General features: G+C 41.8%; 1 protein-coding gene across 1 annotated transcript in view; it reads left to right on the forward strand.

Annotated features, from left to right (window-relative positions):
* The first annotated feature begins 6,818 nt into the window (after positions 1-6,818).
* The window catches only part of RHOJ (ras homolog family member J), an 87,764-nt gene continuing 77,889 nt past the window's right edge, over positions 6,819-16,693 (forward strand). Inside the window, exon 1 of the mRNA XM_027065871.2 lies at positions 6,819-7,621. Within this exon, the coding sequence (XP_026921672.1) occupies positions 7,378-7,621 (244 nt within the window). The 5' untranslated portion in view covers positions 6,819-7,377. The remainder of the gene's footprint in view (positions 7,622-16,693) is intronic.

The raw sequence follows: 16,693 nt of genomic DNA on the forward strand, positions 1-16,693 counted from the left end.
CACTGGTAGTCTTTCTGGCTCTCTTTATTGATGCAGGTGATTTCTAGATGCAAATTAATTAGCAAAGGAGCTGTTCAGGAAGTGTGATCAGACACATTAAATACACATAGTAGAATCACATTTCCCTCTGCATTTAGTGTCTCACCCACAAGGAGTTGGTCGGTAACCTGCAGGCTCTCAGGAGGATTCATTTATGGGTTTAATTCAGTCACAACAACCAAAACACCTCCTTGTATACAGCAGAGTCCCATGTACCCTGCTGTTGTTGAGGTGCCCTTCAAGTCCTCAAGCTATGTGTTACTTTTTCATGTAATAGCAATGCATCCTAAGTGGAGGGCAAATTTGGAGTTGTTTTTCTAGCAGAGGTGAAGATTTACACGAATCTTTCTCGCTTTGCCCAATAGATCCCACATGTAAAAGGGCAATAAGATGTGGCAGGGCCCCAAGCACACAAAAGTTCAGCCTGTGGCAGTGACACTGATGCTTTCCCACTCAGACAATGACCAATCCAATGACCTTGGGCATCTTGGGCCTGTATTACTAACAAATTGAAATAATCACCAAAGATCTTTGAAGAGGTAGAAGATCTGTATGCTTGAAAACTATAGAAAGCTTATGAAAGAAATTGAAGAAGACACAAAGAAATGGAAAAACATTCCATGCTCCTGGATAGGAAGAACAAGTATTCTTAAAATGTCAACATTACCCAGAACAATCTACACATTCAGTGCAATGCCTATCAAAATAACACCAGCATTCTTCACACAGCTAGAACAAATAATTCTAAAATTTGAATGAAACCATAAAAGACCCCAAATAGCAACAGCAATCCAGAAAAAAGAAAACCAAAGCCAGAGGCATCACAATCCCAGACTTCAAGCTGTATTACAAAGCTGTAATCATCAAGACAGGATGGTACTGGCACAAAAATGGACACATAGATCAATGGAACAGAATAGAGAGCCCAGAAATGGACCCACAAACGTATGGCCAATTAATCTTTGACAAAGCAGGAAGGAATATCCAAAGGAAAAAAGACAGTCTCTTCAGCAAATGGTGTTGAGAAAACTGGACAGCAACGTGCAGAAGAATGAACCTGGACCACTTTCTTACATCATGCACAAAAATAAACTCAAAATGGATGAAAGACCTAACTGTGAGACAGGAAACCATCAAAATCCTAGAGGAGAAAACAGGCAACAACCTCTTCCACCTCGGCCGCAGCAACTTCTTACTCAATGCGTCTCTGGAGGCAAGGGGAACAAAAGCAAAAATGAACTATTGGAACCTCATCAAGATAAAAAGCTTCTGCACAGCAAAGGAAGCATTCAACAAAACTAAAAGGCAACCGACAGAATGAGAGAAGATATTTATAAATGACATATCAGACAATGGGTTAGTATCCAAAATCTATAAAGAACTTACCAAATTCAACACCCAAAAAACAAATAATCCAGTGAAGAAATGGGCAGAAGACATAAACAGCCACTCTTTCAAAGAAGACATCCAGATGGCTAACAGACACATGAAAAAATGCTCAACATCACTCATCATCAAGGCAATCCAAATCAAAACCACAATGAGATACCACCTCACACATGTCAGAATGGCTGAAATTAGCAACTCAGGCAACAACAGATGTTGGTGAGGATGCAGAGAAAGGGGAACCCTCTTGCACTGTTGGTGGGAATGCGAGCTGGTGCAGCCACTCTGGAAAACAGTATGGAGGTTCTCAAAAAATTAAAACTAGAACTACCCTATGACCCAGAAATTGCACTACTAGTTATTTATCCAAAGGATACAAAAATGCTGATCCAAAGGGGCACATGTACCCCAATGTTTATGGCAGTGCTATCAACAATAGCCAAACTGTGGAAAGAGCCCAAATGTCCATCGACTGATGAATGCATAAAGATGTGGTATCTATATTTACAAGGAATATTACTTGGTGATCAAAAAGAATGAAATCTTGCCATTTGCAACAGTGAGGTTGGAACTAGAATGTATTATGGTAAGTGAAATAAGTCAGTCAGAAAAAGATAAATATTATATGATTTCACTCATGTGGAATTTAAGAAACAAAACAGATGAACATAGGGGAAGAGAAGGAAAAATAAGATAAAAACACAGAGGGAGGCAAACCATAAAAGACTCTTAAATACAGAGAACAAATTGAGAGCTTCTAGAGGGGTGTTGGGTGGGAGGATGGGCTAAATGCGTGATGGGCATTAAGGAGGGCACCTGTTGGGATGAGTAGTAGGTGTTATATGTAAGTGATGAATCACTAAATTCTATTCCTGAAACTGTTATTTCACTACATATTAACTACTTTGAATTTAAATAAAATTTTAAAAAATAATTAATTGAGGGGCATCAGGGTGGCTCAGTCAGTTAAGCATCCAACTTCGGCTCAGGTCATGATCTCACGGTCCGTGAGTTCGAGCCCCGCGTTGGGGTCTATGCTGACAGCTCAGAGCCTGGAGCCTGTTTCAGATTCTATGTCTCCCTCTCTCTCTGCCCCTCCCCTATTCACGCTCTATCTCTCTCTGTCTCAAAAGTAAATAAACGTTAAAAAAAATTAAAAAATAAATAAATAAAAAATAATTGAAATTAAAAAAAAAACAAAGATCTTTGTTTGACTCCAAGATGGCTATTTCTACAAGCTATTCCTGCTCCATGGCCTTAACAGAGAGACAACTCAGCACCACCTCAACCTTAAACTTGTCTACCTTCCAAAACATACCTCTTCAATCTGGAAAAGCAGGAATCAAAAAGGAAATTTCTTTCCAAACTTAACTGTCTCTAGATTTTCCAGTTAGTAGGAATTTGAAAGATTCCTAACCTCTGGGCTTCCGTGGAGGGAGGCCAAATTTTTTTTCTAATAATCAGAGCATCCATAAGCCTGGAACAAAGCTTTGTATTCAGAATTAGGGTATGCAATAGTGAAATACAGAACACACACACACACACACACACACACACACACACACACCTATACCATTACTGGCCAAATCAGCCTCTTCTGGGACAGAAAGAAGTCTCTACCTTCCTGAGATTCACAAGTAACTACTTCTATCAGAATTAAGAGATTTGGCAAAAAAGACAAATCCTCCAAGCAAGAAAAAAGGAAGCCATTTCTAGAACTCTAAAAAGATCATATCCAAGAAAATGTGGCTGATAAATGATTATGATATCATATCACACGATATATGATTATAAAATGGTCAATAGCCAGAGGCTGAGTACAGGTGGTCTGACAAAAAAAAAAAAAAAGGCACAGTTACATGAGGGTTCCTGATAATAATGACTCACCTTTCTTGGGAGCAGCTGTTCCAGTCCAGGTCAGTCCTAGGACAATCTGTTAAGTTTTAGCAGTGCTCCAACTGATGTTAAGGGTTAGGTCCTGTGGGAGATTTGGGTCAGAACTCCAAGAACTACACAGCCCCTTTCTGTCTCCCACCTGCCCACCACTAGAGTCCTGATTTCCACATTAGCCCTAGAGAGGGCTTCCTGTGGACCAGAGGGTGACTCGAGACTGGGCTGGACATCTCAGAATCACCATAACCACAGCACATCTCACATTCCCGAGACTGGAGTCAAAACATTCTCCTATGTAGAGTCTAATCCAGAATCAGAATATCTGATCCAATAGGGGTGCCTGGATGGCTCCGTCAGTTAAGCATTTGGCTCAGGTCATGATCTCACAGTTTGTGAGTTCGAGCCCCGCATCAGGCTCTTTGCCATCGGTTCAGAGCCTGGAGACTGCTCCCGATTCTGTGGCTCCCTCTCTCTCTGCTCTTGTCCTGCTCACACTCTCTGTCTCTCAAAAAGTGAATAAATGTTAAAAAAAAAAAAAGAAAAGAAAAGAATATCTGCTCCAATTGCCTTATTTCCCTGTGCAACTTGTAGTTTCAAGCACAAAAGAAAAAAAATAGGCAGGGGAGAAAATTCTGGCCAGTTTTATTAAAGTCATACTAAAACTGAAAGCAATCAGAAGAGTCAGAAATTTTGGCAAAAGTGCTCTGTTGGCACTTGGGAAAATTCATGTGAAGCCAAAGCCCGGAGTACAAGAGGGAGCCAAGGAATTGAGATCTCAGAAAAAGCAGGAAATATCGCCCTACAAAATTTCACCACGTACTGGTAAGTTTGTGTGAACTTGGTGCTGGAGGTAAACCAATAATTAATGGCTACAAAACCACCACTCGATCATTCAAACGGCCCAAGATCCTTAGAGCACAGGCATCTGGTTGAGAACGCATCAGCAAATGGTTTTCATACCACTTGTAAATTCATAACTACAAATTTTGGAATTAAAGTATGTTCTTGACCATTCTACCTGGACAAGGAAGGAGTCACAGTTCTGTGGACTCATGGACCCTAGAAAAACGAGGCTAAATTGTCTTTTCTTTCTTTAAATTCTGTTACTCTGGCTCAGGTCAGTCTTTCGATATTTAAAAAGATTTATTCTCACATGCACAGTGTGATCCATATAATCATCAGACTAGTAAATTTTTAACTTTTTTGCCCTTTTCCATAGGATGTCTCAAACATTTTTTTTTTAAATAAATATTCAATTTGGGAGCAGCAAACAGTGAAGAAACAAGTTTGTTTTGAGAAACACAGCCAACATTCTCAATAGCCATGCCCCATCCTTGCGTACAATTGGATCTGACAGATGTACCCATCCCTTGAGTTAGAGATAAAGGACCACAACCGGCAGCTTCCAGTCTCTTAAATGTCCCAATTTGTAGTCACATAGCAATTGGCATGAAGTTAAATATCTGCGTCTGATGGCATAACGTTTAGGTTATACACAGATGTGACTAAATTTCACCCAATCCAACTTCTCAGTTCTCTTAGGCCACATGTTCAGTGGGCCAAGGCCTATCTGTAGCGTAAGAATGCAGGCTGGGCAGCCGTTGTTCGAGAACTACATATTTGAAGGGAATATTTACTCCATGCCATATTTACTGGCTGGTCTCAGGGATGAGCTCAACGTCAGAACCCCTTCAAAGTTCTGCCAAACACACATCAGCACAGTGTGTGCTCAAGTGGCCTTGTTCATCTTCAGTTTGGGGTTCTTAACACTGTCAATCACTCCTTTACCTGCATAGACTCGTTTGGAGGCCACCCTCACACTTGAGGGTTTTTTTCTGGAAGAAAAACGTAAGTTTTCAAGTTGCCCTTTTATTATCCCATATGCCAGATGTTTCCAGTAGAACAATGAAAATAAAATTATATAAATCACATGCAGTTACAGGTGCCTTCAAATGCTCCCGCACAACACTCAACACAAAGAATCCAGCTTTCGTGCTGCTAGCATAACCTCAACCAACTAAACTATCTCTCTTACCTAAAACTACCTCTAAACTCTTCAGGCTGTTCACCAGTATTTGGCTCCCTCCTTCCTGGCACATGGTAGGATTATACTTCTGACCCTGTTGAACCTAGCAAGGGTATGTGATTTGCTTTGGTCAACAAATGCGAGCAGAAATGTCACCTTGAGAAGGAAGTTTTAGGAGCCAATGCCACTTGACCACATTAATTTCTTCCTCTGCCAAGGTGATCATCAATGTTCTCAATGTGGCTGCTCCACCAGTCTAGCTCCCTGAATGAGCATGACAAAAATATGCAAAATAGATAACAATGCGAGCAAGCAATACACGTGTTACTTTAAATAATTGAGGTTTGGGAGTTGTTTGTTATGGCAACACAGCCTAGGAAAAAACTATCAGGATCCTGAACACTATGGCGAATGTTACTATAATCCAAAACAGAAGAAATTTGCAGCTATATCTGTTACACTGCAGCATATATATGTGTAAGTAAAATTATATATATATATATATATATATATACACACACACACTATAATGCTACATATTCTATATGATATATTATTACATTATATATATTATAGTTAGCCACCAATTAAAGTAGACTTCTCTCCCATCTCCTCCATAAAATAACAAAAAACCTCCCCAAATCAATTGGATGATCTAAATTGCTTGAAAATAAGTGCTCACGAATCTCAAAGAAACCAACTCCCCCATAAAAAAAAGTACTTGATCCATTTGTCAAAATCATTTGCAGAGTTCCACGTCTTCTCTAAGACCAAGTACATTAATCAAACACAGGGCTTCAAAGGGGCTTCATTCTGAGCAACCCGACAGACAAATAAATTAGCTGCCAATGGCTCCTTTATAATGGAAGAGAGCCAAGCTGACCCAAGGGGAAAGGAGTAAATCACAGAGGGAACCTTCCAAGCAAAAGCAGCATTTGGGGACCCGAAGCAAACCAATAAAGCCTTCCCATATACTCTTGTTTCCAAGAGTGTGAGCCAAGCACATGTGTGTTTATTCGCTAATAAGAAGATGCAAACGTCTCACATCTGGTTGATTTCTTAGGTGCTACAACCATAAAGATGTCTGTGTCTGGAATACCCGCTGGAGCATTGTGCTCAAATGTGGCAGCTCATAAACCTGATCGCACACATCATAGCTATGATCCATAAGAACGTTTCCCTCTGAAACAATGCACTTCTGGAAGGTTTTCTTCTCTGTCGCCGGGATGAAATGCTTGAGGTTTCTCCTGTAGGTACGTGAAGAACTGTCCATTTTTAATTTGCAGAGCTTTTCACTGGTGACTCAGTGAGGGATGATGTCATATGTTATCCCACAACGGCTGGTGTGGTTCTCTCTGCTCACTTAAACCATTCCCTCTGTTTCTGTGGCAGACAGCGCTCTCCAGTTTCCATCTTTCGTCAGCTTCTTCCCAGCCAGCCCCAGGCAAACAGCCTCCCCAGCAGCAGATGAAACAGGAAGTCTGACAGCTTGAGTCTGCAGTGGGACCCCTAGTGTTTTCCCCGCTCCATGCCCTGGCCGCGTTCCCCGCAAGTACAAACACACACACACAGAGCTCCCATTGTTGCAGCCTTCCCCAGCCCACTGAGCCTAATATGGAATGCAGCAGGAAACCCATGATTTCCTGATACTCCGCAAGCTGGAGGAAGCAAGGGGAAAACTCCATTAAAAAGCCCAGCTTTCCTCCATGTTAGATGTAAAGTGGAAAAGGGGGGGGGGGGTAGATTAGCAGAACTGAAGCCGTCTGGAAGAGCACAGCGAAACCCTCGGGCTGTTGAAATTTCTAGACTGCCAGGAAGCCCCTAGAATTCAGAGAAAATGAGGGTTTCTTAACTCAAACTGTAGGGAAAGGGGACACGTGCTTTTAATCGTTCTCCCCAACGTGCGCCACCTTTCTTGGCCAGTATGGTAAGCACGAGGGCAGGTGCCAGCCGCCTGGGACAGGTCTGTGGAATCCAAGGCAACCTAAGGAAGGCAGCGTGATCTGGAGCCTGCCACTCGCTTCCCGCGCTCCATGGGCTCTGGGAGAGGCAGGAGAAGGAACAGCAGCTGCAGGGTCACAGCAGCTGGAGCCGCCAGGATGAACTGCGAGGAGGGAGATGACAGCGGCTGCGGCTGCAGGAGCACGGAGGAGAAGAAGATGTTGAAGTGCGTGGTGGTGGGCGACGGCGCCGTGGGGAAGACCTGCCTGCTCATGAGCTACGCCAACGACGCCTTCCCAGAGGAATATGTGCCCACTGTGTTCGACCACTATGCAGGTAAGGGGGGGGGGGGGGGAGCCTGTCCCTGCACACGCGGGGAAGATGCGGGCGGCGACACCCCAACCGCAGAGGGGCCTGCTTGATTTCCAGGGGCACTGATGGGCGCGGGCCCGGCGGTGGCCCCACAGCCGGGCGGAACCCACGGCCGAGGGCTTTGCTCCAACCCTTAGGACACTTTGTGCATCCCTTCGTATCCAAAACTTTCCTCCCCACTTCAATCAAATGAGTAACACTGGGAAACTAACCCTGAACTACTCCTCCAGGCTTTGGGGCGGGAGATCTTACTCAACGTTGGCCTGAAGAGTTAATAACTTTTTATGTGAAAGTTCTAAAATGTAGTGCAATCGCAACACAACTTTTTCACCAAAAGAAAGAAAGAAAGAAAGAAAGAAAGAAAGAAAGAAAGAAAGAAAGAAAGAAAAAAGAAAAACGTAGGCTACTGTAAACTTGAAGAATTTCATGAACTTGCTTTTGAGAAACAAGATTTGTTTTGGAAATTAAGAGAAAAAGTAAGAAAATGGAAAAATTGAGATCAGTTAGCACACTGACAAGTACACCTACAAACTTTAGAACATTCAAAAAAAAAAACAAAACCGATGAAGTTGTGGCTACAGTATTTTAACTGTCATGCCTTAAAATGTTTTGTGTCCGATTTGATTGAAAAAAGAAAGTTACCACTAACCACACAACTGGTGAGAGAGGTATTTTTGCCACTTTTCATATATTTACCTCATGCCATTTCATAAATGAAATGGTAAGATTAACAAACATTAGAACACTCATTTTTCTAATGAATTCATTGGGTGATGTACTATTGTACTTTTATGTTCCTAGGGTTATAGATGGGGGGAGTATTAAAAGATTTTAAATATCTATTAGGCAATCTGTATCTTGAATTAAAAGAAACATCTTTAATGAATATGTTTTTAAAGTAAAAATGAAGATAAAAATAAAATTTGAATCATTTTAAAGTATATCCAGAAAGGATCAAATCGGACACAAAATATTTGAAGGCATGACAGTTAAATTACTGTAGCCACAACTTAACTGTTTGGTGTTTTTTTTTTTTTTTAATGTTCTAAAGTCTGTAGGTGTATTTGTCAATGTGATAACTGATCTCAATTTTTCTGTTTTCTTTTTCTCTTAATTTCCAAAACAAATCTTATTGTTTCTCAAAAGCAAGTTCATGAAATTCTTCAAGTTTACAGTAGCCTAATTTTACAACTTTTTTCAACAGAGTGATCAGGTTGGTGAGTTATCAAAGATTTGAGATTTCACAAGAGGAAAATTTCCCTTCCTTCACCTTGGCTTTGGGTCAGGTTCAGCAGGGGGGGAAGTGACACAGGAAACCTGTGTGAATGTTGGCTTTGCTATGTGGCCATTTGAAATCCTCTTTCTAGAGGAAGTAGCTTCTTTTCCACAGCTAAACAATCACCTAAGTCCCACCCTTCGCCTATATTTACGTGATTTATGACAATACTACATAGCAGATAGAGAATCACAGTGAAAATAGTATCCACTTCCCAGAAGGTTTTTCTATATTTGTAAAAATTTAGAGCAAATTTTCATGCTGATTCCCTTAATCTTGACTATGCCAAGAGAAGAACACTTTAATGAGAACAGAATAAAGAGAACAGGAAAACTTTTATGTGGAGAAAAAAGAAACTAATAAAATTAAGAGGTCTGGGACTTAAGTAAGTTACTAAGATGTGAACTTCTTAGCAAAGGGTTTTTTATTCGACACCCTCTTTCTGCCAGGAAAGAAAAACTGGCTGGTACCTAATTTCAACAACTTTTAGATCAAAGGAAGGGCCCAAAATACACTAAAGGGAGAGGCTTAAGTGCTTTTGAAAATGATGCATCCTGATCCCCATCTATTGGTTGAACTAATTATCAGTCCAGTATAAGGAAGAGAGAAGACAAAACCAACTTTAGAGATAAAGTCAATTTATAAAAAAAATATTAGAGATCAAGCAAAGGCTGAACTACCACCAGTTTCCACTAGGACCAAGTTATTTTATATTTCAATTGTGTATATACTTACTGTTATGTGAGCATCAAAGCATCTTTTTTTTTTTTTTTTTAATTTACATCCAAGTTAGTTAGCATATAGTGCAACAATGATTTCAGGAGTAGATTCCAGTGACTCATCCCCTATGTATAACACCCAGTTGAACATCGAAGCATCTTAAAGATTTTGGCTACTCTATGATTTCACCTCTCAGGAAATCACTGTCACTTTACCCAAAGCCATACTTTGCACGTAGTAGACATTCCCAAACACTGTTACTTTGATTTACACTCTGTACCTTTCTAGGTACACAATCATCTCACAGGCTTTCAGTTAGGTTATAAAGGAAATGAAGACATGAGCCTCATACATCTAGGGTCACAATGAAGGGAACATTTCCATTCATAAAGAAATCTTCCCCATCATAAAGACACGCTCCTTTTACCACTGCCCTTCCCATATATGAGCTAATTGAATGTAAATCCTTACATGAAAACCTTCAGTCAATTGTCAAAGAACTAATGCTGTCTTCCCCATGTGGAAAAGCATCCAGTACCCTGTCCCTGGGTCCTACTGGCCCATTCTGAAAGGACAAGCAGCAACTGAATTACCGAGTCTTTAAAATACTGCAGTGCAAGGGACGCCTGGGTGGCTTAGCTGGTTAAGCGTCCAACTCTTGATTTCGGCTCAGGTCATGATCTTAGGGTTGGTAACTTCGAGTCCCGTGTGCCAGTGCAGAGCCTGATTGGGATTCTTTCTCTCTCTCTCTCTCCCTGCCTCTCTGCCCCTTCTCTGTTATGTGCGTTCTCTCTCTCTCCCTCTCTCCCTCTCTCTCTCTCTCTCTCTCTCTCTCTCTCAAAATAAATAAACTTAAAAAACAAAAAAAAAGTAAAGAGAAGAAAAACGCAGTTCAAGTCAAAGAGAGCCTGTCCCTTGAAGATTTTTCCATAACAGTGGCCCATCCCAGGAAAGTGGAGATATAACAAGAAGGGTATGAAGCATACCACTCAGGATGGCGGGCATTGAAGCCAGACAGCCCACTTCCAACACGGGCACTGCCATTGCCGTGCGGCCTTGAACAAGTTATTTAACCTTTCTGTGCCTTAATTATCACAAATGGACAAAAAAAGGACCATAAAGGCATTAGGAGTGTTGGTGAGGCAAAATAAATAATAACATGTGAAGTTCTTAGAACAGTGCCTCACACATGATAAGTGTTAGGTACCTAGCAGCTACTATTATTAAGAATAAGTTCTTGGGGCGCCTGGGTGGCTCAGTCGGTTGAGTGTCCAACTTCAGCTCAGGTCATGATCTCACAGTCTGTGAGTTCGAGCCCCACGTCGGGCTCTGTGCTGACAGCTCGGAGCCTGGAGCCTGCTTCGGATTCTGTGTCTCCCTCTCTCTCTGCCCCTCCCCTGCTCATGCTCTGTCTCTCTCTGTCTCAAAAATAAATAAAGTTATTAAAAAAAAAAAAAGAAAGAATAAGTTTGCTACACTTGCACACAGTTATGAAAGGAAATTAAAATGTAACTAAGAGGTGAAGACTCCAACAAAGAAAACTATAATTCTAGTGGTATTCGTCAAATGGAGTAGGGTGTGATAAATGCATGTGTTGTCTTATAATACAGTTATCACATGTATTGATAATTGACAAATATGCATGAAGTAATAGTAGCGGGATATTAAATTGGGAGGGGAAATCTCAGTTTTGCATGAGTCCTTATGAAAAAAGTTAACAACCAGATAGAAAAAAAATTTTTTTTTTTACGTTTTCTGAATCTTAGTTAGTTTCCCTCCACCCAAATGTACGTCTCCTCCAGGCATCTTTCCTTGACTGCATAAGGAGAGCTCCTTGTTCCATCTTCAACCTATCTCCAGAAATGTGTTTACTTTGTAGAAGACGAACGACTTCAACCCTGCAGAGCAATTTGTCTGTTTCCTTGTGTTTCCCACTCCCACCGTGCTCTGAGCTCCTGAGAGAGAGGGTAGTGTCTTGCCAAATCCCACGGTCAGTTCTCAGTCATCATCTACTGGATGGCTTGGAGGCTTTTTTTATGGCTAATTACTATCTCTCTGCTTGGTTTCTGGGATAACAGGTTCTCCTGGCTTTTATTCCCCTCACCTGGCAAATCTCTGTCCATCTCCTCTGCCGCCTGCCCCATCTCCTCCCCCCCCCATTATATGTTGGCACACCTCAGTGTTCGGTCCCTCAGTTCCCTTCCCTATTTTGCTCATGCGTAAGTTGGTTGTATCTAGTCTCATAGCTTTGAATATTATTTATATAGCACCAACTCCCCAGTTTATATCTCTGGCCCTGAGACTCAGATTCATATATCCAGCTGCCCATTTGAATATATAATAACATCTAATTTCTCAAGCTGTTAAAAGAAAATTCTTTAACTCCTCCCATCTATTTCTCCCCTAGTCTTCCCCGTGCAAGTACACGACCACTACCTTCCACCCAGTTGCTTAGAACAAAAACTTTGGTATTACACTTGACTCCTTTCATCCTATGACAATACCCCCCACCCTCTCCATTCAAACCGTTTGTTATTACCCTGTTACTACTGTTATTACTTTGTTACTACTGCCAATCAGCGCAACATTCAAAATACATCTCAAGCGCCATCAGTTCTCGCCACCTACATTGCTTCACTCTTGTCCAACTCACCTCATTTCTCATCTAAGCTAGTGTGCTCACCTCTCACTTCCCTGCTTCCAAACTTGCCCTCCTCTCGTCGGTTCCCCCCCACACAGCCGGAACGGGGGCTATCCATGGCCCAAATCCTCCAATCCCTTCACACTCAGACCCCATCAGTTATCATGGTCTACAAGGCACTCCATGACTTGGTCCCTGTTACCGCCACACTCTCCTCTTCAGTATTTCTGCTCTAGCCACACTAGCCATCTTGGCATCCCTCAAACACACCGATATCCCACTTTCCTTGAAGACCTCACACTTGCCCTTCCCCCAGCCTAACACTATTCCCCCAGATCCTCTTCAGCTTCAATTGACCACATTATTGAACACATTCACACACAACCATACACACACACACACACACACACACACACACACACACACAGAGTCACTCTTTAACCACTTATCCTGCTACATCTTTATTCATAACATTTCACACCACCTGGCATCACCCTTACGTTTATTTGGTTGCCGTTTTTATCCCACACTGGAATGTAAACTCCATGAGGGCAAGGACTTTGTCTTGTTCACTGCTCTGTCTCCAGCTTTTAAAGCAGAGCCCAACATACAGTAGATTCTCAATAGATAGTTATTGCATAAATGAATTAGTATGTCTTAGTCATCTTTGTCCCTCCAGTGCTTAGGTAATTTCTGGCCCATTGAAACGTGGTTGAATAAACGAATAAACTGCTTGTCTGATCTTTAGGAATGAACATGTTTGGAAATTAATTACATTTATTCTATTTTTGAACTATTTTGTTCATATTTTAAGTATCATTTTATCTCTACTGGAATTGTAACATAGCGTTGAGTTTTCTTGACCTAAGCGGCCATTGTCACAGCTGTTGAATAATGTAACTCTGCAATGTGTACATTTCATTTGGAAGCAGATGAGCTGAAAATTGTTCCATATGCATTATAGTTCAAAGCCTACCTAAATTTTGGGTGGCTCCCTCCAAGACTTATAATTCTTATATACAGAACATGTTTCAGAGTAACCCCAAGTTCAACTAAGGGCTAGGACTAAAAATTGGGAGCAGTGGGATGAAGGTAGGTAGGACTACTCATACTTTCTACAAGTGAGCCTGAGAAACATCTCCGGGCCTTGCTTCCTACTCCCTTCTAGGATGACTCAAGAATTCCTAACAACATTTAGAGCTTTCACAGCTCACCATGGAACAATCACATTTCTTCTTCCCTCATATCTTTATCTTATCTTGAACTTTGAGTTTTGCAACAGACCACACCCTCCCTCCCCACCCCCCCCTCCCCGCCCTCACTGGTAAATTATTATCAAGGGATGTTTCACATAACATATGACATAGGGATAACACCTCCATTTTGCATTTAGTTAGATTGTATGTTGAGTTAGATTATGTCCATGGTTTGTATGTTTATCTACATGGGTGTGTCAAATAAGCCTGATTGGGTTGAAGCCTGTGCACCATGTACCTCATTCACCATTTCCATCATCCTCTGGCTTAGAATTGATTTTGTCTGTGGCTCTTTCTTCTGTCGCCCACCCCTCCTAGAGTTTGTCAAAAACTACCTGTGTTTCAAGACTCATTTTTGAAGTCACTATTTCCAAATCCAGGCACCTATGCAGGAAATTAACATGATTTATGGAAAGAAGGGAAAATCTCATTGCTCTATCTGCTGAGTAAGATGTAAAAGAAAGTTGTTTTCACAGAGAGCTGGAAGTCCAGTCTAATTTTTCCACAAATTAAATGGTGATCAGTCCAAGATAGACTCAATCACCACCTGGCCTTAATAGCCAGATCAAGAGGGGAAGCTATGTCCAATCCACAGAGGGGCAGGAAGGAATAACATAAAATAATAGAAAGTGAATGAAAGCAAAGCCCCAGGCCTATAAAGGTTTGTGACATAGTTCTGCCCATTTGTGAATATTTACTCAGGAGTTTCTCTTTTGTTTTTTCTGAAGACACCTGAGAGTCTCTAGAGAACGGATGAGATTCATTCTCTGTAAGCCAAAAGGAAGACTGAAACAACTCTCATGGGACTATGAAATGAATTACCAGGATTTTAACCTTAGACAAAAATATAAAAGAAGTTTGTGTAAGAGGAGACATGAATGGACCAGTGGAATCACTCACTCTGTTCCTTCTAAATGCAGTGATGCTCAAAAACATGAAGTCTTGGGGCACCTGGGTGGCTAAGTCAGTTGAGCAGCCAACTCTTGATTTCGGCTCAGGTTATGATCTCACAGTTCCTGAGATTGAGCCCCAAGCTGGTTTCTGCACTGACAGCACAGAGTCTGCCTGGGATTCTCTCTCTCTCTCTCTCTCTCTCTCTCTCTCTTTCTCTGCCCCCACTTGTGCTCACTTGTGCTGTCTCCCTCTCTGTCAACATAAATAAATAAACATAGAAAAAACCCCCACAAAGTCTTATAGATATCCAACCCCCCAAGGTCTCTTTTTGAGGTGGTGTAATGTATAGCTGATGCTTTTTCTGGACCCTTGGAGGCCACACCAAAGGCACAGTGGCAGGAATTATACAGACAGTTCCTCCCGCAGTCTACACTGAGATGCTTATGAAAGCAAGCACATTCAGAGGCTTCAAGGGTGCAAATTACACTCCGAAAGGCAAAGCATGCTGCAGAGATGGTCAATTATGAGCCGCATGCTCTTTGGCATAAGAAAAGATAGAAGAGGGATAAAGAAAATTAAGTTTCTGTGACCCAAGAAAAACCATGCCCTCAGCATTGGACACCACATCTGCCATTCCCAGCCCTCCAGCATTCCAGTTTTAGCTGGCAACAAGCCAAGGAGGGAGACCAGTCCAGGCTTCAGCGGACAGGCTCCCTGTGACCAAGACATTTCATTTCACATAGCCTGGCCTCACTCCCTTCACTTCCAGGCTAGGAAACCCTTCATAAATTTTACTACCTACCTACCCATTGAGGTTGGGCTTCAGGTAAACGGTATTTTATTTCTGGAATAGCTTTTCCAAAATCTGCCATTTCTCCCACTTCGTGTGGGCCAAATAGTGAATTTGGCTCAGGGATGGCCCAGCACATTGGACGTTTATGTTTTGGAGACACTTAGCCTGTTTTACAAAGGCAGCATGAAGGTGGGTGACAAATATAAGGCCTCTCAGGAATGGACAGGAAAGAAAAATCAACAGAAACAGTGTCCCTCATCAATCCTGACCACAAGATTGCAAGGGTCTATGATGGAGGCTCTGTCCTCGGTGTAAGGATACAGCTTCTGATATTATGCTGAAAATTGACTTCCCCACATACAGAAATCCATGGCACCCCTTAGGTGAGTCAGCAGAATCCCAACAGTTAACTCTCTGGCCGTAACGCAGTCAGGATAATTCCATCATGAATTCAGTAGAGACCAACTGTGAGTCACAGAGTGGCCTGGCACTGTTCCTGAAAGCTCTGAAATCTACCAGCTTCTTGGAAGTGTCCAATTTTCATGAAACAAAAGGACCTGATTTCTGTGTATTCGCTCGGTTTCGTCTTGGTTGTGAAATACAGCTTTTATTTCTGGCACTCTTCATTCCCAGGGTGAGCATGAATCTCATTATGGCCATGTGTGACCCAACAAGAAGTGTGGTAGTAATATTTATGAAACTGAAATGCCACTAGTATATGTATTAACAACAATAACAGTCGCTATGCACTTCCATAGTCTTTGGTATGATTCAGGCATATTTGGGATATTTTCACACATCAGTTTATTGCTTCCTCACAATGACCCTGGGAGGTGTATTATTTTCCCAATTTTACTGATGAGGAAATCCAGGCATGGAGACACTAACCAATTTTCCCAAAGTTGAATAACTTGTAATGGAGGAAGTGGAGGTCATGAAGCAGTAAACAAACAACACAAGCAGTGTAGAGTTCGGTAGCTAATAACATCAATCTAAAAGCCACTGTTAGTTAGGGTATGCTAACCCAAAAATGTAAGGGATTAACACCGTGTCAGGATGTTTCTTGCTAATGTGATGGTCCTGGGCAAGTAATTCAAGTCAGTGAGGCTGCTTTCCTCTGTTTAGTCATTTTAGACACCCAGGCTCCATCCATCTTGTGACCCTGCCATCCCTTGGGATCTCATCGCTATCTGCATCCAACCAGCCTAATGAGAAAGAACATGGACAGACTCAGTGGAAAGTTTTCTGGGCCAAGACTGGAAGTGACAGACATCATTTCCAGTCACACTCCATAGGCCTTGTAACTTAGTCACCAGGTCACACTTCAGGCTGAAAGAGGCTGGGCTATGAAGCCTTTCCTACATGCCCAAGAGCGGAAAGAAGAGATTTCGGTAGAAACCAGCTATCTCCACTTGTATCAGCCTCTCCATCCACGAAATATCCTTTCACACTGTTT

This window comes from Acinonyx jubatus, chromosome B3 (genome assembly GCF_027475565.1).
Source record: "Acinonyx jubatus isolate Ajub_Pintada_27869175 chromosome B3, VMU_Ajub_asm_v1.0, whole genome shotgun sequence".
Classification (NCBI taxonomy): Eukaryota; Metazoa; Chordata; class Mammalia; order Carnivora; family Felidae; genus Acinonyx; species Acinonyx jubatus.